The sequence below is a fragment of the Clarias gariepinus genome, chromosome 15 (assembly GCF_024256425.1).
Source record: "Clarias gariepinus isolate MV-2021 ecotype Netherlands chromosome 15, CGAR_prim_01v2, whole genome shotgun sequence".
Classification (NCBI taxonomy): Eukaryota; Metazoa; Chordata; class Actinopteri; order Siluriformes; family Clariidae; genus Clarias; species Clarias gariepinus.
Window position 1 is genome coordinate 18,570,018 of NC_071114.1, and position 25,512 is coordinate 18,595,529.

The following is a 25,512-nucleotide window of genomic DNA, read 5'->3' on the forward strand; positions in this document are numbered from 1 at the left end:
TGCTCTGTCGCGATTTTTTTCAAAGGTAAAGTGCAGGTTAATTTGTTTTATTTTTTTTACTTTACAGCAGTGATTTTGTTAGTGTCTCGCTCAATCGAGTGTCATTAGAGAGATTTCATGTTTATTTTTCTGATAAAACAGTGTTTCATTGTGTTTGCGCGCGTGTGAAAAGAGTGGAGGAAGAGTAACTGTGTAAGACGAGAAGGGGGAGAGGGGAGCTTACTTTAGATTCACACACACACACACATCCACAGAAAAACTTATCTGTCGAGATTTATTATTATTTTTACTTTTTTTTAAAGATAAAGTGCAGGTTAATTTGTTTTATTTTTACTTAATATTTTGTGTTAATTATTTTTATGTATTTATTTTTTGAGGCTGTGGAACAAATAATTTGAGTTTCTATTATTTCTTATAGGAAAATCCAACTTGGTTTACGAGTGTTTTGGAATATGAGCCCAAGGTTCCACTGTACACATTTTAATTCTGGCAACACACTTGATATTATTAAGTATGCTAAATAAGCAATTTTAATTAAAGCAACCAGGTTTTTATAAAGGTGGCACGGTGGCTTAGTGGTTAGCACTACTGCCTCGCACCTACAGGGTGCGGGTTTGATTCCTGCCTCGGGTCTTTGTGTGTGGAGTTTGCATGTTCTCCCTGTGCTTGGTATGTTTCTCCTGATTCCTCTGGTTTTCCTCACACAGTCCAAAGACTTGCAGATTAGGATCAGTTGTGTTCTTAAATTGCCTTTTGTGTTTGTGTCCTGCGAAGGATTGGCAACCCATCCAGAATGTACCCCACTGTGTCAACCTATAGATGTAAAATGTATATTATGTTGCATTTACAGTAACAAATACTGTTACAAATACCTAAATTATTAGATCCACTACATCAATAGATCATCTTTGTATTTATATTAGGCTACATTATTATAAATATTTTAGTCTTTTTTTTGTCCTGGAAATAAATGCCATCTAGAAACTGTTATTGTTTAAGCAGGAGAAATGTTCAAGGTGAAATGTTTAAATGATTTTCCACTAGGTGTCACTAACAGGTTTTGTCAAACAAAAAGGTTTGAAAACCTCTTCAAATCTTTATTCAGACCACACTAGGAACATATTGTAATGTTGGTGTTAAAATATCTAAATATATCTAAAATCAGGATCAAGCAATGGGATAAATTATGATACGAGTGTATCAGGTGCACTTGTATTGTTGGGATTTCTGATAGTGATCGAACCTAGAGGTTGATAAAATGTGCTGTAATAGAGAAATAAAAGATTTGTTTTATGAAAACTATTATAACATATGCAGGTCAATTATGAGGGTCTAACTTTTGCAGCATTTATTGGGCCTGATTAGAAAAAGTACTTTATTGCAGAGTATACAGTATAGTGCATGCAGAGTTACGGTGCTATGCTACAAATTTGTTTGAGGTCATATATGTGGGTCTGGCCAGAACCAAAAAGAAAAATGACCCCCAAAAGCAGATACATATAAACAAATAAAGATGTGGACATTGTATAAACTACTATGCATGTCCACATCTTTATAGGGCAGGGATGGCTCAATCAGTTAAGGCTGTGAGTTACTAGGTTACTGATCAGAAGATCAGGATTTTAAGGCCCAGCACCCGCAAGTTGCCACTGATAAGCCCTTGAGAAAGGCTTTTAACCCTAGCTGCTCCAGGGGTGATGTATCCTGGCTGACCCTGCTTCCTAACTGGGATATGCAAAAAAATATTTCACTGTGCTGTAAAGTTCATCTGACAAATTATTCAATATGGATGCAATGCCGGTCTCAAGCCTGGATAAAATGGGATGGTTGCGTCAGGAAGGACATCCAGCGTAAAACGTGTGCCAAGTTGTAGTGCGGACTGGGTATTCCGCTGTGGCGACCCCTTGCCGGGAGCCGCCGAAAGACCAACAAATAATAATAACAACTAACAGTTGAATAAAAATCTCTGTTTACAGTAGAAGGGTTATAAAATGATCATGACTAACATATTACATATGTTTATGATGTAATACTAAAAAAAAAAAAAGTTACATGATATCATGTATAAATGTTTTATGATGGTTTACTTGTTCCAGATTACTACTGTTAAGAGTATTTGGGACACATACTCTATTTTGTTGCATGTACTTATCTTAGTATTATTAATGTACTCAAAAAACATAACATACCTTTGGAATGTGTTATAAAGTAGAAAGCGAGAAAGACAGAGAGAGAGAGAGAGAATATAAGAAAATATCACATGCACTTCTTGTTCTGTGTTCATCACATTTCAAAGAATAATGTTGATGTTAGTTTGAAAAATCCTGTTATGCTGCTATAGCAATAAATAAATGATAAAATGCCTTTTTGTGGGAACATGTTTCTTTGAGTTGAAATTGAACAATACTGATGCTTTAAATCTTGTTATGGAGGTTACTTTTTCTTTTACTCATTTTTTTTTTCTCAATTTCTTTTACTTGTGGTTATTTCTTTCTTTCTTTATTTAAAAAAAAAAAAATGTTATTAAGTTAATGTTATTAAGTTTTTCAATTTATTCCAATTCTTGAATGGACATGCTGCTAACAAATAATGTCCTAAACGTGAAAGTGAAATCCTGAGGGAACATGTGCCAAAAATCATGTACAACCTCGGATTACAAGCATAATTCGTTCAGGAAGCGGACACGTATTCCAAAACACTCGTAAACCAAATCGAAAACCTAATACAAACTCAAATTATTCGTTCCACAGCCTCAAAAAATAAACACATAAATATAATTAACACAAAATATTAAGTAAAAAAAACACTTTACCTTTACAAAAAGTAAAAGCAAATCCTGGCAGATAGGTGTTTTCGTTTGTTCGCACAGGCACTGTGTATATGTGTTTGTCTGAATCTGAAGTAAGCTCCCCTCTTCCCCTTCTCGTCTTACACAGTTGCCCTTCCTCCACTCTTTTCACTCACACGTGCCCAAAACACTGTTTTATTATAATAATAAAAAAGAAATCTCCCTAATGACACTCGATTGAGCAACACACTAACGGAATGCTATAAAGTAAAAATAAAATAAATTAACCTGCACTCTACCTTTGAAAAAAATCGTGACAGTGCATGTGAGTGGCATGGTGTCCAATGATGCGCGCGCACACAGACACAAAGAGCAGGCTGAGCCTTAAGCAAAGAGAGAAATTGGATCTTTAACCTCTCTAATGAGACTTGCTTTTGCTTTACACATGCGCTGTACACACACGCATACAGACACAAAATAAAATGTGTTTTATGCGCACACATGTGGTCACAGTGTTATAGTGCACAGATGTTGATTATACGACTGTAAAGTTTTTAAAGTTGCGTAGTAGAAGAAGTGAGTTGCTCGGTCTGTCCGCTGCGATTCGATAAGCACACACGTTGTCTCTTAGAAAGGTCTCTGTTTATTAACAGCAAAAGATGAGGTTTTTATATGTTTGACCAAACGCCTGTGCCATACGTAGACATATGTTACTACAAAGAACATGAACCATTGTAAATGTCCTTGTGAGATCCTGAAGAATCAAAGGAGAGGAAGTCAGAGGGGGATTCGTCCAGAAACGAATCACAAGATGTTGACTCAAGTTAGGGGGGAGAGGGGAAAGAACAGATGCAAGAGGAGACAGGAAGATAGCAGCAGGGAAGATTTAACACGTTAATATCAGATCTATGAGGAAGAAAGCAAGAGAGTCGAAATAACTCCTTTTTATATAAAATAATTCTAACAACCAGTAAGAGACGCGCACTAAGACGCAGCAAGGGAGACGATTACCCACAATTCCGCAGCACAAGAGAGAGAAAAACCGTTGGCTCAGTTGTAATCCTGTAATGCTGGCGTCAAAACAAGAACTGCATACTCATAAACAAAGACATGTTTGTTTTCCAAGTCAAAATTTATTAAAAATCTTTGCTCATCTTGCGGAACAATCGTCATTCAAGTTAAATGCTTTATAAACTTTCGACAAAAACATGCTTCTTACAATATAATGTAATAGATCAAATTATTCCCCTCACTAACAGCTTCAAGATTTCAGAAATATCTGTTTTTTTTTTTAACACCATAACACAATAAGTGTAAACCGAAAACCCAGATGAGAATTATAGTTAACCCTATGAAAGAATGGCTTAATCACAAATATTTTTTTAACTCTCTAGACAAGTGTACAAGGAATAAAACAATGTACACTAAGATGCAATTTGACTTTAAGCCGAATTAATTTATATAATTCCACCACACAAAATAAATGAAAATAAGCATTCAGAAAGTGCCCTAAACATTGTGTACATAGAGAATGGGATCGAGCCCGATGAAGCTGCGAGTCTGAATAGTTCTAGAACTTTTACCCACAATGCTTAGCGTGTTCAAAATGGACGAACTGACGGTTGAGGTTCGCGGCTCCAATGGGGCTTATTATAAGGTAAAAATATTTATACATTTGATTATTTTACAAATGATAAAGGGTAGTTTAGAATATTCAAACACATAAGAGGCAAAAATGCTATAAATTAATTCCCAGTCGTATTAAAAATGCGTTACAATACGGGTTTTGCGTTACTATAGTTAGCATAGCTTTGCGGTTCAGATTGTGTTATTTTATTCTACCTGTTTTCCGACAAACCCCGCCTACTTTAGTAGGATTGGTTAGGAAGCTATTTTGTGGCGCTGTAAACCAATCACAGCGCTGGCGGTGAAATACTGCTAGGCAATCCGTGCGCAGAAACTGGGAGTCGTCCGATTACAGGTGGGTCCTTCGACGCTAGTAATATTGTACGCTAACCGAGATAGCTAGTTAACATTATTATAAATTTTCATGTAATAATCGCGCTAAATTAATTAACTAAATGTAGGTAATTGTTTAACAGGCCAGCGATGTATGCAGTTTGTGATTTGTGAGTTAATTTCAAGAACTAAGGACACTCAGTTTCTTCCAGCCTGCTAGTTAAGTAAGACTTGAGCTGAGTGGAGTTTTTATAGAAATGTCAACATTTTCACTTTCGTTTCTTTTTTAGTAACTTGATTAACTTTCGCTTTTGTATCATTAGTGTAGGTGTGTAAAGCATTTATGGAACTCTTGGCAGTATTTTTGTGAAGGTAAATAACAATAAACATGACAACACAACACACTGCAGTTATTTTAGAAATGAAGCAATCGCACGTGATTTTCACTTCATCCTGCAGATAGATTAATACAACTTTATTGTCATTGCATACACTGCTATGCAGAGAATATGTGCAATTAAGCTATGAAATAGGAAAGGGCTATAAGCAGGCAATGCTACAAAATTGAGCAGGGTGTATATATGTATGTATGTAGGCAGGCAGGTAGGCAGGCCTCAGACCTCCAGGTGGGAATCGATGGGTTTAGGTTCCACCTTGGGTCTGTGTACGTGGACTTTGTGCACCAAGTCTCCTGTATATAATATACAAAAAATATTTGCGCTGGATTATTTGTGCATGGTATATAGAGATAAATTGTATGGATGCATTTTTTAATATATCTTTTTTTTTTTATCAGTGAGATCTTCCAGCTCTAATTTTTTTACACTACTCAGGACACACTAATGTGCCAGTTTTAGGTTAGACTGGTTTACTCACATACATACAATGCTCTCCATAGAAATGTCCACATTAATGTTCACAGGTGTTACTAGAACCTATTCAAGAAGGTATTTTTGACCATTAATGAAATAAAAGTATAAAAATATGAACAAAAACCTTTTATTTAAAAATATATTTAGCCTTGTTTATATTTAGCTACAAAACAAGCAGAAACAAACTAACAAACTCTTCTGTAAAAAATAAAATGTTTATAAAAGGCCTTTCTCTAAGAGATGTTTGTTTCTGCTACCAACAGGAGAGGTTAAAGGCCAACACATGCTTCCTCTAAGATAGAACTTTTTTCAAGAGAGTTACACTACCTAGCTTTATACATAAGCTCACAGATGCCCATGATTGGCTGGTGTCACTGTAATTGACCGGGAAGAGAGAGAGTGAGAGAGAGTATGCCCCCCCCACTCTCAGACAGCACAGCCAGTTACACCCTCGTCTCCTCTATTTTTAGTGTAAATTATCTTTTAGCACTGCTTATTTTGACCCAAAAAATCCACAGTGATTATTTTGACACATTGTGAAATGTTAAATTGTGATGTTTAACTGTTAAGTGTACATTTTTATATTAAATGTATTTATCCAGGCTAACAGCAAATGTTGGCACAAATGATCTTAGTATAATGATGTTTGCCAATATTTGTTTATCACAACTAATACTTAAATTATTTACAAACTAACAAATTCCAGACAACTTATTTCTTGTAATAAATTGTAGCCTTTTACTTCTTACAGTAATTGCATAGGTCCATATTGGGATTTTAATGTTTTTTGCAAATAATTGTGCAGGACTTGTATCGTACAATAAACATTTCAAAATTATTCTAAACCTGCAATAAGCTGCACACTATTTACACTATCACTTGTTTTTACTAGATCTTTTACCAATTTGGCTGATTTTGTATCTACAGGACAGGCCTGGTCAGAAATCCTGTCCACTGCGTTTCAAGCAGAAGTTCTGCTACGCATGTGTGCTTTGTTTCGAGCGTCAGCTGTTCATTTTAGGATCATGAGCTGCTGTTGGAAGATATGAGCGGATAAATTCAGGGGCCAGGTCTATTTTTAATTCGCTGTTAGAAAGATGATAACTCTCGCTTAGCTGTTACGAGAACATGAGCGAAAACTTTCTCTCTGGCCATATGCACATGCAAATGTACAGGGGTATTTTTTAAAATGGAGGTTTATCTCAGGTGGCACAGAGGCTTAGTAGTTAGCACTGCCGCCTTGCACCTCCTGGAATAGGCTCTAGGCCCCAGTGACCCTGTATACAAGATGAAGCGATATAGACGATGAGTGAGTAAGGTTTATCTCTGCAGCCCCATGCAAAAATGGTGACAGTTAGGGTTTATTTACTGAAAATAACTAAAACATTTATCTGTCAAGTTTTAATGTTTAATATTGTTATTCAGTCACTTTTTAGTTAAAAATAATAAAGATCACAATATCTCATAAAATTGTACAATCACAATAGTATTGTATTGCAATGCACATTCCGTAATAGATATTTATTGTTCACCGCTCTCCGTCATCCCTCGCTCTGTGTCGTCCCACTCTGTGTGTTGTCCTGCTGTCATTTGCCATTAATAATGTCACAGCAAGAATCTATACGCTGTTTAATTTTCTGTGACAAATAACAAACGACTGTCGTTTTAGGGTTTTGTCAAAGATGTTCATGAAGATTCGCTCTCTATCTCGTTTGAAAACAAGTGAGTTTCCATGTTAAAAGCGCTATATAAATAAAATTTTATTCAATTAAATTGAGTGCTTTTATGATTGTGAGCCATTAAATTTAAATCTATTTAAATAAATAAATAAAATGTAATAATTTTTTCTTATTTTTTAATAAGTTGGCAGCCGGAGAGACAGGTGCCGTTTGCAGACGTGCGCTTGCCTCCTCCTGCTGACTGCAAGAAGGAGATTGGTGAAGGAGATGAGGTGGAGGTGAGCACCTGTGAGACTACATGCTTTTAGAACCACTGGACTTTTTCTGGTTGTAAAGTGATTACTCTTGATTGTGTCTCAGATATACTCGAGGGCGAACGAGCAGGAGCCATGTGGCTGGTGGCTCGCCAAAGTGCGCATGATGAAGGGAGACGTGAGTATATATGTGGCTGTCCTAGGCCTGTTTGCTTTCTGCTCACCGCCATATTCTGCAGAGTTGCTTTAACTTCCTCTTTCCCTCCTTAGTTCTATGTGATCGAGTACGCAGCCTGTGACGCCACATACAATGAGATTGTCACGTTTGAACGTCTGCGGCCAGTGAACCTAAACAAAGCCGTGACGAGAAACACCTTCTATAAGTGCACTGTTTCTGTTCCTGATGATCTGAAGACTGCGTGAGTGGACTTGTTGATGCTGCTTCTTTTTTTCCGTTTCTTTTTCTTAGTGATGTTATAGGGAGTAATCTGAGAAATGTATTATATCTTAAATGTAAATCTGCAGCTTTCCAAAACTTTATTATTATTATTATTTTCTAATTTCTAATTCTTAAGCTCATAAGTGTACTTTCTCTTCTAACCCATTTACCCCACAAATTTGCTCATTTGTCTTTTTTAAAAATGTCTCTTTTTAATCATAATTTAATCTTTGTTACCAAAACTGTGCTTATGACAGATTTATATTTACAAAATTTCCCTTAAATCACTGACCTCCAAAAAAAGTATTTTATTACTATTCATAATTGTCCTTTTTTTCTTATGTACTCTCTTGAAGGATCTCCTCTTACTTTACCCCTCACTTTAGTTTAATATGACATGATCTGTTTTTAGTTGCACCGTTTAACTAATGTAAAATAGTATTTTTATGAAAAACACAATGTTACTGAATATTTATTTATTTTTGGCTCAATACTCTCCTTTTTTCTTTGAATCTGATGTTTTATGACCTTTCTATATCCCAAGAATCTCCTTACCCAAACCCAGTGTTTTCTTTTAAACTCACTTTTTTCATCTATGTTAAGCTTCTAAAATCTCACTTTACCTCATAAAACCGCACTTTTTTACTCATTTACTTAGTGTTGGGCGATATGGAAAAATCATATATCGGGGTCAGGGGGTAGCTCAGTGGTTAAGGCATTGGACTACGGTTTGTAAGATCCCAGGTTCAAACCCCACAACCACCAAGTTGCCACTGTTAGGCCCTTGAGCAAGGCCCTTAACCCTCAACTGCTCAGATGTGTAATGAGATAAAAATGTAAGTCGCTCTGGATAAGAGCGTCTGCCAAATGCCTAAATGCAAATATATCACGATATGGATTATTTTATATCACGATAACGATATATATCACGATATACCACCCACAATAAAGTACGTTTTCAGTTATTCTCTGAAATGTTTGACAAAAATATCATCTTTATTTTGAAGTGACATTTAACTGAACTGTCACAAATAAGAAAAATACATTTTAGTTTAGCAATATAAATGTATCAACTGACAGATGTGGTGGAAGTAGAGCTTCAGTAGCCTTTACATTTTTTTTATCCACATCGTAGTTATTTAAATAGTATTATCAAAATAAACTTTATTAAAAAAAAAAAAATTAAAGTGCACAACCATTTCAAGTTTCGTGTCGGGTGCGGAAACAGTCTTTTGGCAGAGTTTGCACATGACTGTCTTCTGCTCCGTATCAGAGCTCTTGAAGCCAAATCACTGATGTACCCCCACGTTTCAGTAAAGTACTTTTTGGGCTGCTGCCTGCATAGCAGTTTCAGTTTTTTGCGACTCCGGGCATTCATCTTCAACCGCTTGCGTCTTCTTCTTTAAGCACTCACGAGTTACCTAGCGTAAAGCATGTCGCAACAACGTAAAGCGTCATGTCGCAAAACCACAAGACGGAGTTTCTTTGCGAAAAAGCTCATTTTAATTCTTGATTATCACTTATATAAAGGGTAGAGTATGCATTGCATAGCGACTTTATCATACATTTGTCATAGCCTATTTAATTCAAAATTTTCTTTAGTCGTTGATAAAATTAGGTTAGAAACGATAGAAGAGAAATAGGACGATAGACACTTTTTTTATCGTCCCCACGATATATATTGTCATATCGCCCAGCACTACATTTACCCCCGCCCACACAAAGAAAGATTTTTTTTTAAACTCAGTTTTATACAGGCCTGAATCCTTTCTACATCCAAGTGCTTATTTACACCTTTATCCCACTTTTGCTCACAAAATTCCTCTTTAAAGTTCTTTAATTATTTCAAGTTTTATTTTTCTTCCTCTTTCTTCCAGCTGTGAGAGCGAGCTCGCTCATAAGGACTTTAAGAAGGCTGTAGGCGCGAGCAGAATTGTCTACAGACCTGAAACCTGTGAGCTGCTTGTCCTGGTAAATGCTGAACATATTCACATGTACACTGCATATTATTTATACCTTTTTATCATAAGAAAATTAAAGTTGAGTTAAATTATTAATATTCATAGAATATCTGTCTAACTGTGACATTGTTTCACTGTTTAAAATTTATGTTCAGTAAATAATTTGACTTGCATTAAATAATAATAAAAAATTAGTAAGGTGAAAATGTTATACCTTACTAACAGTTTTAATTGATAAATTTAATTCTTGTGTTAAAAATAAACTTTGCACTAGTTTGCACCTTTTTAACTTATTTCCTTATTTAAAAGTAACATTTTTATGTCTTTTACCTCATGACTTTTTTCTCACTCTTTGTCCTTGTATACTCATTTACTTTTTCAGAACACCCTGTTCATTCCAAAGTCACCCTATTCACCCAAAAATTCCTTTACCATCTTAAATAATACTTTTTAAAATCTTGCTTACTTCCCAAAAATAATAATTATCCAAACATTCTGTCATGTTTTTCAAAATGAAGAAAGTTTACCCTTTGAGATATTATCCATATGTGTTATACTAAATGAAAAGTGCTCATTTAATAGATTTGATGTGTGTGTGTTTGTGGTGTTTTACAGTCTGTAGACGAGGTGACAGTGAAGAGAGTGTCCCTCCTGAGCGACATGCACTTGAGGAGCATCCGCACTAAACTCATGCTCATGTACAGGAACGAGGAAGCCACAAAGCACTTAGAGGTAACAAGATATTTACCAGAACCTAATGTGAATCCTAGAGTAAGGAGAGGGCAAAACATTTGGAAAAGCCAAACTACAACACTACACTAACGCACTACAGAATGCTGTTTAACCTTTGACATTAAATATTCAATTATTCTTACAAAGGTAACTCAAATAGGGTGATGCAGCAGGTTTCCGTGTAAACATACTGTGGTTAGTCATGAACAGCTGAATAATTTGGACTGGTTTGTGATATGAGGGTGGTATTTCCCAGAGCACGAAGCAGCTAGCATCAGCGTTCCAGGAGGAGTTCACAGTGCGAGAGGACCTGATGGGTCTCGCCATCGGGAGCCACGGGACAAACATCCAGCAGGCCAGGAAAATTCCAGGGGTGACAGCCATCGAGCTGGAAGAAGAGAGTGGAACGTTCAGGATTTACGGAGAGGTACTGATCTGTAACGTCAGCGCGGATCATAGTCATTGGCATCCTAATGATGTATTTATTAATTTTACCGTAAATTTACCCCAGACTACTGAGGCCGTCCAGAACGCAAGAAGCATTCTGGAGTTCCTGGAAGAGTCGGTACAAATCCCCAGAAATCTAGTTGGTATGTTTTTTGTTTTGTTTTGTTTTTCCCCTTCCCCTGCCCCACAGCCATTTAAAAAAATTTTTTCTTTTTTTTTTCTCACTGTTTGTTGTCACAGGCAAGGTGATTGGCAAAAATGGCAAAGTCATTCAGGAGATCGTAGATAAATCTGGAGTGGTGCGAGTACGGATCGAAGGAGACAACGACAATAACCTTCCCAGGCAAGAGGTCAGATCTCATTCTTAAGACAATTTGCTTTCTGATCCCTTGAGTGAGTGGTATTTATCGCCATGCTGTTTTTCTGATATCTATATAACTTATTTTTTAAATTTTTATTATTAATATTTTTTTATTACAGGGAATGGTGCCCTTCACGTTTGTCGGCACAAAGGAGAGCATTGGAAATGTTCAAGTTCTTCTGGAGTACCACATTGCTTACCTGAACGTGAGTACTGCTCGTGAGTACTTTAGTGATCAGTGGTCCATGTGAGGCCATTAAGTAAGGAATAAAATTAATGACTGTGCGGTGTGATGAAGTGGAGTTACCTCTTTTTTTTTCCAATAAAAGCAGGTCGCAGGTTGTTTTATTACTTTTGTACAATAGCAACTTTGACAGTTACAAAGTGCTGAAACTGGAGACTCCTTTCATAAATGCTAAAATAATTCTATTTATTAAGCAAAAGCTTGATAAAAGTTGTCAGTCAGCTGTTAGAAAAGCAATTAATACATCAATTAATTTCAATGTTAAAAAAATCCATTACAGCCATTCTAACTAACAAGTTAAGACTATTTTGTGCTAATTATGTGTAGGAGGTGGAGCAGTTAAGGTTGGAGCGGCTACAGATTGATGAGCAGCTGCGTCAGATAGGTATGGGTTTCCGTACCGTTCCAGCACGTTCCAATGAGAAAGATAAAGAGAAGAGCTATGGCATGGATGAAAGCGCTTCAACCATCTCGCTGCACTCCGGGCGCTCCTACACAGGCCGGGGACGTGCACGCAGGACCGCCAACCACAGTGCAGCCTACGGTAACACACTTTACACACTCATCTGGCTGCAACTATGATAATCATACTTGTTGACTGATTGACTCATGTCTTCCTTAATGCCCTATTTAGGAAAAACTCTTTAAGATTAAAGATTTAAATTGTAATAAATGTATTGCAAGGAGTATATAACCACAAGTGTAGTTGAAAACGTAGAAAAAATAAACCCTGTCCATCCTCTCCATAGGAATGAACTCGGAGCACTCTTACACTTCCGAGACTGATTCTGAGCGGAGAGATGAGCTGAGTGATTTCTCCCTAAGAGAAGATGAGGAAGAGCACAATATCCAGCCCAGGGACAGGAGGAGAACAGCAGGGGTCAGAGGTCGTGGTGGCTCAGGAGTGAGAGGTCGTGGGACTGGAAGAGGGTCAGGAAGCACCATGAGCTCAGGTACAATAACTAAAAAATATACACTTATCTGCATCTTGAAGAAATGTCTTTGACTCTACAGCAGGTGTGTCAAACTGGATTCAGACAGGACTGATGTGAGGTTGAGGCTTTCATTTCAACCAGGCAGAAGCTATACGCGATAATTTATTGAATGCCAAAAGCTACTAATTAAACAGGTGGAATCAGGTGTGGGTTTTGCTTGGTTGGAATGAAAACATGAACCTACACCTACTTTCTAGATCCCGTTTGACACCCTGTGCTACACTATCCCATGCTTAGTAGAAAACATTGCCAGAAAACAGTTTTGCAAAAATCCTGGTGTTAGCGATACCTGGAATTCTGCTCATTTTGCAGTTTGAATGGACCATGAATATTGCTTCACCACAGGTTTAAATTAAAAGCAAACCGGTCAGGCCAGTCATTTTGGATTGCAAGTTGTTGTAGCCACGTGGTTAGGAGGTACTGAAAAATGTTTTGGTTTCACCTGAGATGCTTGTGTTTGATTAAAGATGCTGCTACCCTATCAACACCCAGCCTGTGGTCCTGTATTTTTGATTTCCACATAGACTGAAAAATTCAAAACTAAAAACATTAAAACTAAGCCTTGATGTCTTCTATCTCCCATTTGAAGAGGCAACTTAAAACAAATCCTCCTGTCTTTGTGCTACGAGTTACCCCAGTCTTTTTGAGTGTGCAAGTATATAGCACATGGGAGTGTTAGAAAGGCCTTATATAAACGGAATGCTTTGATATTTATTAATAACTTTTGAACTTGGCATTTTATTAGATTGAACTAAGCACTCAAATAACATAGCAGAGCTGTAGTAGTACTACTGAGGGAGTTACTCTCTGTAACGCAGTGTCTTTTCTAAACATTAACTATTTCATCTTGTGCAGCTGCTTCTCTACTGTAGCCATGCATATATGTTCCTGAATAAGCAGTTTTAAATAAAGAGAACACATCATGGTTTATTGACACAAATTGACAACCCAATAGAATGTTTTATAATAGAATATATTTGTTTTCCTGGCAGTTCTGAAGGATCCAGATCGGAATCCGTACAGTATTTTGGATACTTCTGAGTCGGATCAGACCGCTGATGCAGAAGCAAGTGAGTGTGAACCGACTTCTCGGAGCCGACGCTCGCGACGCCGACGCCCTGAATCCGATGACAACACATCACTCAGTGAAAATGGCCTTGGCAAGTACACCTGCATACACAGTCTTCTTTTACACTGATGTAAATTAGGCACATGACATTAGGACCCATTAAAAAATAAAAAAAGCTTTTAACCTTCAGACAAGGCAGCATATCCATGAGTCTGAAAAGTTGATTTAAGTTGTTTTTGTAGTTTAGTGCCAAGTATTAATTGCTACTTGAAGTTTGTGTAAGCTGTATTAAGCTTTGGTTTGATGCAAACACACAATGCCAACAAACAGAAGCAGTCTTAAGGTTGAATAACATTTAGATTTCACTCTGCTGTAGATGAGCCTGAATTTAAACCTCAGCGGCAAAACCGTAGCCGCCGCAGACGCTTTCGGCCTCCAGAGGAGAGACCGCCAGGTAGTGCAATAGTGCATGAACCAGGTGTGCTTGGAGTGAATCCTAACCAGTGTGTGCTGACTTTCACAATTCACTCATTAAAGATTGTTAGTAATTGATGGGTTAACTAGAAGGTTTAGCCTTTATTAAAATGTGAATTTCATAGTAACGAATAATCTATTAATAGGTAATAGGTGTCTTGTTTTCTTCTTGTACAACAGCAATGACTACAGTTTTTTTTTTATGTTTTATTAAAAATAATTGTTACATTTAAAGTTTCCTGTATTTTCCACACCATTCTCTCTTTTTTTTTCTCTACTGAAGTTAATAGGATACAAATATAAAATGCAGCTTGTGTCATTTTATACAGAAACCACAAAAAAAAAAAAACTGTCTTGAAAATATTGGAAAACTGTTACAAAGCTCTAACGCAGGAGACTCTTCCATAAATGTTAGTTATCTCCTTACAGAAACTTTACTACATGAGCAATTTCTTTATTTAGAATTAGTTACTGAAAATGATTGAATCACAATCCAGAATTCAACAGCACTGTGGTGTTGCTGGATTAATTAATGCTAGTTTAATTCGGCATGTGCTAATTCCATATGCAGTACATATAAATACATTTTGATTGATTGATTGAGTACATATAAAAAATTTTGGCACACATCACTGTTAATTAAACTTGCATAAAACATGCTTAAATCGGTTTCTAAACTAAAGTTTTAATTAGATGTTTTTCTTTGCAGTCACCGTGGCTGATTACATATCACGTGCTGAATCCCACAGCAGACAGAGAACGCCACGAGATCTGAAGAACAATAAAAAAGAATTGGTAGGTCAGAATTCCTCCTGTTCATAATATAATAATCTTTAAAGACTAACCTACAGACATAATTATTTCACTGTCAGGACACAAAATAGTCTCAAACTGGTAATAAAAAAAACATTACGGCACTGTTAAATACTGCAGGTTTACATTAATTCAAACGCTCGAATAGGTTATCGTTTCTGTAATAGGAGTTAATATGGTGAAGTTTTCAGTAAGGAGATTTGTTTATTTATAAAAGAAGTATTGTTAACATGGCAAGCTGTGCTTTTTTATTCTTAATGTTTAAGAGAAAAAAAAGAGAGGCTGTGAAGGACTGACTTATCACTGTTGTAGTAATCAAAATGGGAAGTAGCATGTTTTCTCAATGTTCCCCACTATTTAACTCTTAACTGGATAAAAATAAGATGAGGTGTAGTTTAATACATTTTAAAATGTATGTGTAATGGTTCCAAATTGCTGTGGTGTATAAAGAATAAAACACATGGGGACATGGCGCTATAAGAAAATTATCACTTGTGATAGGATAGCAAAGGCAGTTCTATTTCATTCATTCTACCAAATTTTTTATTGTATTTTTTTAAGAGTTACACATGTGGACAAAACTGTTGGTACTCTTCAGTCAATGAAAGAAAAACTCACAATGGTCACAAAAATAACTTTAATCTGACAAAAGTACTAAAAAATAAAAATTCTATGAATATTCACCTATGAAAGTCAGACATTCAACCATGCTTCAATGGAATAAATTAAATGAAATTATTTAATAAACTCATAGAACAGGCCTAGACAAAAATTATGGTACCCCCAACTTAATGTTTTGTTGCACAACCTTTTGAGGCAATCACTGCAATCAAACCATTCATGGGACTGTCAATGAGACCTCTCAGCAGGTATTTTGGCCCACTCCTCATGAGCAAACTGCTCCAGTTGTTTTCCAGAGGGCATGTTTCATCTCCTTCCAAAAATGCTCAATAGGACTGAGGTCAAGGCTCATAGAAGGCCAGTTTTAAATAGTCCAGTGTTTTCCTCTTAGCCATTCGTGAGTGTTTTTAGCTGTGTGTTTTTAGTCATTGTCCTGTTGCAAGACCCATGACTTGCGACTGAGACCAAGCTTTCTGACACTGGCCAGCACCTTCCTCTAGAATCCCTTGCTAGTCTTGAGATTTCATTGGACCCTACATGGATTCAAGACACCCTGTGTCAGATGCAGCAAAGCAGCCCCAGAAGATAACAGTGGCTCCTCCATTTTTCACAGTCGGGACAGTGTTCCTTTCTTGATATGCTTCAATTGTCTGTAAACATAGAGCTGATGTGCCTTGGCAAAAAGTTCCATTTCTGTCTCATCTGTTCATAGGACATTCTCCCAGAAGCTTTGTGGCTTGTCAACATGTAGTTTGGCATATTCCAGTCTGGCTTTTTTAAGATTTGTTTTCGACAATGGTGTCCTCCTTGCTCGTCTCCCATGTAGTCCACTTTGGCTCAAACAACGATGGATAGTGCGATCTGACACTGATGTTCCTTGAGCATGAAGTTTACCTTGGATCTCTTTTGAAGTCTTTCTGGGCTCTTTTGTTACCATTCGGATTATTAGTCTCTTTGATTTGTCACCAATTTTCCTGCTGCAGCCACGTCCAGGCAGGTGGGCTATAGTCCCATAGATCTTAAACTTCTGAATAATATGTGCAACTGTAGTCACAGGAACATCTAGCTGCTTGAAGATGGTGTTATAGCCTTTACCTTTAACATGCTTGTCTATAATTTTCTTTAGAATCTTCTAACGCAACTCTTTCCTTTGCTTCCTCCGGTCCATGTTGAGTGTGGTACACACCATGTCACCAAACAACACCGTGACTACCTGGAGCCCTATATACAGGCCCACTGACTGACTACAGGATTGTAGACACCTGTGATACTAATTATTGGACACACCTTGAATTAACATGTCCCTTTGGTCACATTATTTTCACTCTTTTCTAGGGGTACCATCATTTTTGTCTAGGCCTGTTCCATGAGTTTTTTTTTTTTAATAATTTCGTTGAAGCATGGATGAAAAGCAATGTCTGACCTTCATTGGTTAACTTTTATAGAATTTTTATGTATTATTACTTTTGACAGATTAAAGTTATTTCTGTGACCATTGTAGGTTTTGCTTTCATTGACGAAAGGGTACCAACAATTTTGTCCACGTGGACACAGACGTGTAGATGGACAGATAAGAAAAATCATGTAAGGTACAAAAGGATAACTGTTCTTTCTTAAGGATGTTCAACTTATTTCAGAAGTTATGTGCTATAACCTTTGATTTTGAAATTGCTGTGTAAAAAATAATAATAATAATAAAAACAAGAAAATTCTAATTTAATAAAACTTTCTTTCTACTGTCAGGGTCAGGTGGATGTCATATCTGAACATGGCATCTCGAAACAGCTCACTAATGGCCCAGATACCAACATTGATGACCAGGAAATGGCACCACGCGCTTCCACAGAAACTGCCCCTGGCGGGAAAACCGATGTGGCTAAGCCAACTGTCGTTAACGGACTCTCCTTAACGCCCTGACCTGTTCCTCTATTCTCTCTCGAAACAGTCATAACCTTTACATTTTTACAATAGTGCTTGTACAAGCTCGCCAAAGATAGACACACACACACACACAAACACATACACACGGACTTCCAGATTCTTCTCTCTGCTGCACTTTTCTGTTCCTTCACCAGGGGTCAGGTACGACAGGAGAACACGAAATATATAAAAGAAGCCCCAAAGTGCAATGCATTATTAGCCTTTTTTCTGTCCAGTTATCTTTACAAGTTTACCATTATAAGTGTTATAACTTCGGACCTCCAAATTTTAACAAATTTGTCAACTGAGATTTGTATAAAATTGATCATGCAGGAAATCACCAGTCGTTTTTCCCCCATTAAATGAGTCAGTCGATATGTTTATCTGCAGTGATTGACATTTAAGTGTCTGGAAGCTGCACCCTCTACTGCCAGCTCACATAAGTAATCTCAAGTTGACTAAATTTTCCTGGTAACGTGCCGTCACTAATGTGATTTTCATTTTCAACTCTTTCACTGTGTCTGACTGGCCTAACATCTGTTAACTGGATTTTTTTTGGATAACAGAATATTTCCTGCCAATAGTCAGAAACAGAGCTATTTCCCTGAATAAGAGGGGGGAAAAAGCAATCCTTCAGTGACAAATCAAAAACTATATTAATACTGTGACTGGTGATGATTATTAGGACAGTATTCAAAACTAATGCATTAAAACAATGCAATCAAACCCATCATGGAAACCGCAGTATGTTGTGTGTATAACAGGGTTTTATGATAACTGCTTGCGACTGAAAAGCCACCATTGGTTGGTTTTGGTTATGGTGTGGACACTTGATCAGTGTTTATTATTTTTTACATTAATTTTAGTAAATACCATTTTTCCCTAGGATATGAAGAAAAAACTATTCAGGTAAATTTTTCTAGTGTTTTGCAGGACAGTGCCCCTCTAATGTGCTGGTGGCTAACATAAAACCTTTACATATACCCTCATTTATAGCCTAGCATAAACACATGAAATGGTGATATTAATAACATACCATATTTTGACGACATTTAGTCCTCTTTAGGGCTGGCCAGTCCTGAGTAATAGCAGTGTTTCTAATTATCAAGCAGGGATGTCAATGTTTTTCTATTCTATTTATTAGATTCTTTTTTTGACCAACAAACCTCAGAAGTGTTTCTGTTATTATATTGAGATGATAATGGGACAGAAGAAAGTATAATGCATGATCTTTCTGGGCTTCTAACAGACAATATGAAATGAAGTCTGTTATGTTTTAAGTACATGATCAGATGTTGTGCCTTCAGAGAGTAGGTCACTGGCTGGCTGTAGGCCTAAATAAATCCAGAGAGAAGATTAGCTGCTTTTTATTTTTAATATGCAACCACTTCATTTTGGGCATGTGCCGATAATCAGTCGGATGATGTATCATGATATCCAGTATTGAAATTAGAAAGTTGTAGCATGGGAAGAAATAGCCTGTTTGCGTAGAGTGGACTCTAATTTAGTACCTGAGCACAGACTTCATCTATAATCCCGTAATTTTGGACAAAGCTGAAGGAATGTTTAATTTTTTTATTCCTTTTTCTTTTTTTCTTCAATATATGGGACAGAACTGATGCTTCAGTAATATTGTAAACAATAACAAAAAAAATAAGCAGTTCCCAAGAGAAGAAAGCATCATATCGGCACATGCCTGTTCCTTACAGTGATTTAGGAAATGCGGTCAGGAAGATAAAGGATGTTTTTGCACTGAATTGTAATTTCTGTCCCTTTAGAAAAAAATGTTAGTCTGGAAAACTGGTTTGTTACTGTCGTCAATAGGAAAACACTCCACGTGACTCTTGGAATGATTTACTGACTTCTGTGAAAAGAGCCTTGGTTTATTTATTAAGATGTACAGTATTTAAATGAGAAATGCAGAAGCAGTTCTTCTTCTAACACTAACTTGGCCAACTGAACGTTGCACGCAGGAAATAAATTGGACTACTGAAAGATCAACTTCCAGTCTTTCCGTTCTGTAAACTGTTTCCAGTCTTTTTTTAAATGATTATACTGGTTGTTTGATGTGCAATATGTTTTGTATGCAGGTAGTTCTTAAATAAAATTTTGATCTTCCAAATATTCGTCATTTTAGTTTTCTTTCTGCCTTTCTTTTTTTATTTTTACCATGAAACTAACGAGGGAATTGGTCATACCTCACTTCCTACCTTCCCATACACTTCCCACAACTGGCCATAATTGTTCATACTTTATTGTACATGTAGCTCCTGTGGGAATTAATCACATCTACAGAGGCCAGGGACAGGTACAGGGACTGTCCAAAGGTGATACTTGCTTCCCTGAACCTTACAAATCCCTGAGACTGACGAAGTGCACCAGATGGGGAACCTTTCTACCCAGTAAGTATAAGTAATAAACAGTGGTGTGGGTGCAAGGTAACATATCTACAGGTAACTGGATTACAGATTTGGTCAGGATCGTCACTGTGAAATGAAAATGAGACAAATGACCCCAGTGATACAATTGACAAGTTTAATGAAACAGAGTCACTCCCTGAGTGTGTATTAAACTATTTCTTGGCTTGTCCATCCAGTAAATCTTTTGCTTCGTTTATTTTTGTTGCAATGTACGGAGATCCACCTGGACAACAGACCAGACACAACATAGATTAGTCTTAATTAAGTTTTTGAAAGATTTTCTCTCACATCGAATTCGTACTCGCACATTTATTTTTTCGGTTTAAATGTGATTGATGATGTTTAACATCAGAAAAACTGAACAAAATTCCTGTCCAGTTTTTCTTTTTTTCAATTAAATGAGCTTTACTGGCATAAGAATATATGTACAGTATTGTCAAAGGTCCCTCCCTCTATCTTATACACACATGCATGACAGTTACAGTAGATGATCTTACCGCGGTCAGGATGATTTAATATCATCAGCTTCCTGTGCGACTCCCTGATCTTGTTTTTGTTAGCCGTGGGACTGGCAGGGGAAGAAAAATTTTTTTTTACTTTCCGTCACAACATAACACTTTGCAATCCACTCATGTTACAACACAGTGCTGTTGAGTTCTGGATTCTGGTTGGATGGATCTTAATCACATTATTACAACTTTGATTAGTTTACTAAAACAGCACCACATAGTGGTTAGTGGTTTAATCATTATAGACCCTATTACTCATGATCAGTACCTGACTCCTAGGATGAGAGACGCTTCTCTCTTCGTCATCTTGGGTTCGAATCCTCCCCTGTAGTAACCGCTTCCAAATGTCTGCCAGAGAAAACATTACTCATATGTTTTTGAATACACAAATGTTGGTAACCGTTATACACTTTTATCTATGAAGTTACTTACAGATTTAGGAAACGACTGGAGAGCCTGCTTCATCTGGGGCTCCATCTGTTTCAGGGCCTGCATGGCATATCGACCTGTAAAAGGAGAAACTAATTTAGTTTCTATGAAGCAGGATCATGAGATTCATGCTGAATTAAAAATGTGTTAGGCACATGCAAAAAAAGCTATGAAACATAATTTCAGAACGTTTCATTACTAATTATATATATTTATAACATTTTACATTTTCGACTTGTATATTTATTACAGTTTCTATTTGTATAATGCCTTCATGAAGGTACATTATACTATTAATTCTTTACTATTAGAATACTGACAATGTATGGATATGTATATGTGAATGCACATGTGTGCAGTACCAGTCAAAGCTTTGGACACACCTAATTCAATTCTTTACATTCTAGAACTATAATCGATTTTTTTTTCAAAACTATGAAATAACACATGGCATTATGTAATTAACAACAACAACAGTCATTTGTTATTTTAAGACACAAAGGTCAGCTGTCCCAGGAAAGTAAGACCAAAACTTACCTCTGCTGCAGAGAAGTTGATTTAGATTTACCAGCCTTCAAAAATCACTAATAAACAGCACCTCAGATTAGAGCCATTATGAAGACTTTACACAACAAAAGTAGCAGACACATTTCAATATCAACTGTTCAAATAAGATTATTGCATATTCTGGATGACTTCAGCATTGGTTTACAATGTAGAAAGAATTAAAAATCAGGAAAGACCATGGAGTTAGAAGGTGTGTCCAAACCTATGACTGGTAGTGTGTAAACAACACTATGTAATTTATTATTAGGTGGCATGGCACTCTTTATCATTATCCCCGACTCTCTATCAGTCTGTGCACAGAGGACAAAACATGCACTTATATTTATTAAGAACTCATCAGTTCCAAATTCCTGCAAACCTGCAAATCCTGCTGCTGCAAGGGTGAGACCCACGGCCACCAGGGTGCTGGCCTGCAAATTATACACACACACAAAATACGGCTTAATTATGTTGAAAGAGAAACAAATGGCGCCTGCATAACATTAAAATATAACTTATATAATTTATAAATGAATGGATTACTGTACGTTTTACAAAAACTAATGTAGCAACACAATAGTTAGATTTTTTATGAGCTGGGAGTTATAATAATCACAATTAAAACAAAACAGCTTTAAAATATTTTACATGTTGTGTAATAAATCTAGAATGAGTTTCAACTTTTTAAATTAAATTACAGAAAAAACTTTTTCACAAACTACATTTTTTTATATGAACTGTGTGCATGTGTATACTATATCTAAACTCATTAGCCACTTCATTGGGTACACCTTTTTAACCGCTTGTTAAACTTAAACATCTAATCAGCCAATAACATGCTGGCAAATCAATGCATTTACTGTACACAGGTAGACATGGTCACGACGATCTGCTGACGTTCAAACCGAACTTCAGAATGAGGGAAACTAAATGATTTACGTGAATTTGAGCATGGAAAAAGAAAAAAATATCCAGAAGAATACAGTTTCTTTACTATGACAGTGAGTGATGACACTGTAATGACACCGTACTCAAATGACATCCAGAGTCACCAGATCTCAATCCAGTAGAGCACCTTTGGGATGTGGTGGGCTGGGAGATTAGCATTTTGGATGTGCATCTGACAAATCTGTAGCAAACTGCGTGATGCCATCATGTCAATATATGAATCAAAAATCTCTAAGGAACATTTCTAGCACCTTGTTAAAACTATGCCATGAAGAATTAAGGCAGTCCTGAAGGGGGTGGATTAAACACAGTACTACAGTAGCAGTGAGTGTATAATAATGCAACACTGCTGTTATAATGGCAGTGTGAGCTAATTTTGCAATATGCAAAATAATTAAATTTATTATTTTTGAAGCCACAACACCTCACCAGTATCACCATGGCAACAGTACATTTCAATGCACAAATAGTTTTTAAAAAAGATTTTATGACAGCTATAGACTTCGTCAAGAACACACAAAAAACCTGCGGTGATGTTTTGGTTTTACATGACGAGTGATGATTTCTGGCATTGTGAAATAACTCGATCCAGTTGTATGATCAAGTTGTAATCGAGTCATATGTAGTTTGCTGTAATATGAAATTAACCAAAACTGCCAAAAGTGTGTTTATACTACAATTTTATCAAATAATGTTAAAAATGCCCAGATACATAACTGTCCTTGAAGAGAACTGTTGTTTTTGTTCCCTGCCGTCACCATCACACCCGCCAGTTACAGTATGGAACTAATGATTAGCTTTTTGCATTCTAGACCCCTTATGGGGCACATGTCCCAGGTTTGGTCTGCTGTAGGCTCATGTTTGAATCTTAAAATGCACATAAATTTATCAGTAGATTACACTAGATTGATAATAACAAAAAACTAATTGAATGTTATATTCCACAATGTCAAAGCAACAAGTTTAATCCAAAATACAAACTGAGGTGCATCTTGAGGTCCTGGTCGGTACGCCGTGGCCGCACACCATGAGTGACAGTGTGCATCACATAGCCAGGGAAATGCAGTGTGTTCAGCTAACAAAGTCTTCTCGTGCAAACTAAAGAGATCGTTCTAGGTGTCCTAAATGTATGATTTCTGATATATAGACAGGGAGATTTGTTGGGCAAGAAAGTTGGCAATACAACTCTTACACAAGAGACCCCACCACAATGTTTTATACACATTGTATGTTTACATATCAAGCTGCTTTACTTAACATAACTTTAATAAAAGTATAGTGAGATCGAAGAAAGGCGTATTGTGACATAATTTATCACGATAACGTTATTATAGCGCCAAATCGCTCAACCCGAGTTATAACGAGTTTTATTATTATTATTATTATTATTATATTTATTTTTTTACCCCAAATTATGCCTCTGCAGTTTGCTTGTGTTTTTTCTGTTCTGAAAGTTTTTATTTATCCTAATAAACTGTATGAAATAACGAGATGAGTGTAAAGGGCACACAGCTCGGCTAACTATGCTAGCTGTGTTAGCCCCATTTCTGTCACTTGCTCTTAACCGTAATATCACGAAGACGCGATAAGAGCACACACATTTAACAGACGCAGATATAACAAGTCATTAAATATTTAGTTCCCTTCAAAGCTATTTGTTAGCTACTCGCGTAGCTGCTTTGCTAATCAGGTCATAAAGTTTATACATCAGTAACATATATGCAATTTTAAATAAATCATACCATTGTTCCCCAATAATGTTCTTTTTAGTCCTCACGTCTTTAAGTATAACATTTATAACATATTTTCGACCTTTTGCCACCAAAAATCAATGTCAGAATCTCATCGTGTTTTGGAACGAGGACTTCGAATCTGCCAAAAAACGGGACATGACGTCGCAACAATCGTCGCAAAATCGAAGCCAATTACGCTACTACCTGCGACACGGCAGTAGATACGCCATATTAGGAATGGCAATCCTTACTCGTTACCTTGTGCAAGTCTCTAACATTATAAGTTATACAGATTTTTAGAATCTGCGTATTGCCAATGAGGTTAAAATACAGAGTTGACATATTTTAACAGCCTTATTTCTAGAACTGCAAGCAGGGCTAAATTATTATAAAACGAAAGCTGGCCGTCGGAGTACTATGGTATGGCTAGTACTACTATTACTGCTGCTGCTACTTATTATTATTATTATTATTATTATTATATTAATTATTTTAAAAAATGTTTAAACTTTTTCCACTAAAATGTCAAACTGTCAAACTCTGCTTAAACTGTAAAATAAAATTAAGTTCATTTACAAACTTAATTAATTTTTAAAAATTGCCATAATATCAATATGGATGCTATGAGGCCAAACTCTTTTGTTTGAGTGGACTTAAATGAACCAGGACAGTTAAGAAGTGGAAGAGACCCGATGATGTGATTCTAATACACTCTAGTCTCAGATTCCTGTTCTTCACCAACAGGATTAAAAACTTATGTCACCTTCTGCTTTTGTATCCATGGCCCTTAAGGTTAAACACAATGTGCATTCTGGATACTTTTTCTTCACCATAGTTATAAAGAATAAAGAATTTAAGTTACTATAGCTTAGCTTTTGCACCATTCTGTGTAAAGGTAAGTTCAAGTAAGCTTTTATTGTCATGTCAACCATATAGAGTTGGTTGAACACAGTACACAGTGAAACCAGGACCAAGGTGCTACATACAACATTAATTACTGTGTGTGTGTGTGTGTGTGTGTGTGTGTGTGTGTGTGTTTCAGTCTAGTCCCTTTTTCTTGAGGAGACGGATGGCTTGTGGAAAGAAGCTATTACACAGTCTGGATGTGTGTGCCTAAATGGATCGGTACCTTTTTCCGGATGACAGGAGGATAAAGAGTGTGTGTGATGGGTGTGTCCGATCAGCCACAATGCTGGTGGCTTTGCGGATGCAGAGTGTGGTGTAGATGTCCTTGATAGAGGGAAGCGAGACCCAGATGATCTTCTCTGCTGTCCGCACTATCCGGACTGTGAATCCGAA

The 25,512-nt window shown here is 36.6% G+C and overlaps 2 protein-coding genes across 6 annotated transcripts; one reads left to right on the top strand and one right to left on the bottom strand.

Moving 5' to 3' along the window:
- The first annotated feature begins 4,368 nt into the window (after positions 1–4,368).
- On the top strand, positions 4,369–19,750 carry fxr1 (FMR1 autosomal homolog 1). Of its 5 annotated transcripts, none has more exons than XM_053512915.1 (17): positions 4,369–4,445; positions 7,289–7,341; positions 7,483–7,576; positions 7,659–7,730; positions 7,823–7,971; positions 9,869–9,962; positions 10,568–10,684; positions 10,941–11,111; positions 11,196–11,274; positions 11,372–11,481; positions 11,612–11,698; positions 12,064–12,280; positions 12,486–12,689; positions 13,724–13,891; positions 14,177–14,254; positions 14,984–15,069; positions 17,452–19,750. In XM_053512915.1, the coding sequence occupies exons 1-17, from the start codon at positions 4,377–4,379 to the stop codon at positions 17,623–17,625; spliced, it is 2,022 nt and encodes a 673-aa protein (XP_053368890.1). In that variant the 5' UTR covers positions 4,369–4,376; the 3' UTR covers positions 17,626–19,750. The 5 variants fall into 5 exon arrangements, with proteins under 5 accessions (XP_053368890.1, XP_053368886.1, XP_053368887.1 ...); XM_053512914.1 differs by lacking the exon at positions 14,177–14,254 and adding an exon at positions 5,071–5,119 and having other exon boundaries at positions 4,399–4,445; positions 10,926–11,111; XM_053512911.1 differs by lacking the exon at positions 14,177–14,254 and having other exon boundaries at positions 10,926–11,111.
- A 399-nt stretch (positions 19,751–20,149) lies between these two features.
- Positions 20,150–24,361, bottom strand: dnajc19 (DnaJ (Hsp40) homolog, subfamily C, member 19). The gene is made up of 6 exons (XM_053512916.1): positions 24,223–24,361; positions 21,912–21,963; positions 20,990–21,063; positions 20,826–20,905; positions 20,546–20,616; positions 20,150–20,271 (listed from the first exon to the last, which is right to left on the bottom strand). Exons 1-6 carry the CDS (start codon positions 24,223–24,225, stop codon positions 20,201–20,203), a joined length of 351 nt encoding a protein of 116 aa, XP_053368891.1. The 5' UTR covers positions 24,226–24,361; the 3' UTR covers positions 20,150–20,200.
- Positions 24,362–25,512: the final 1,151 nt, after the last annotated feature.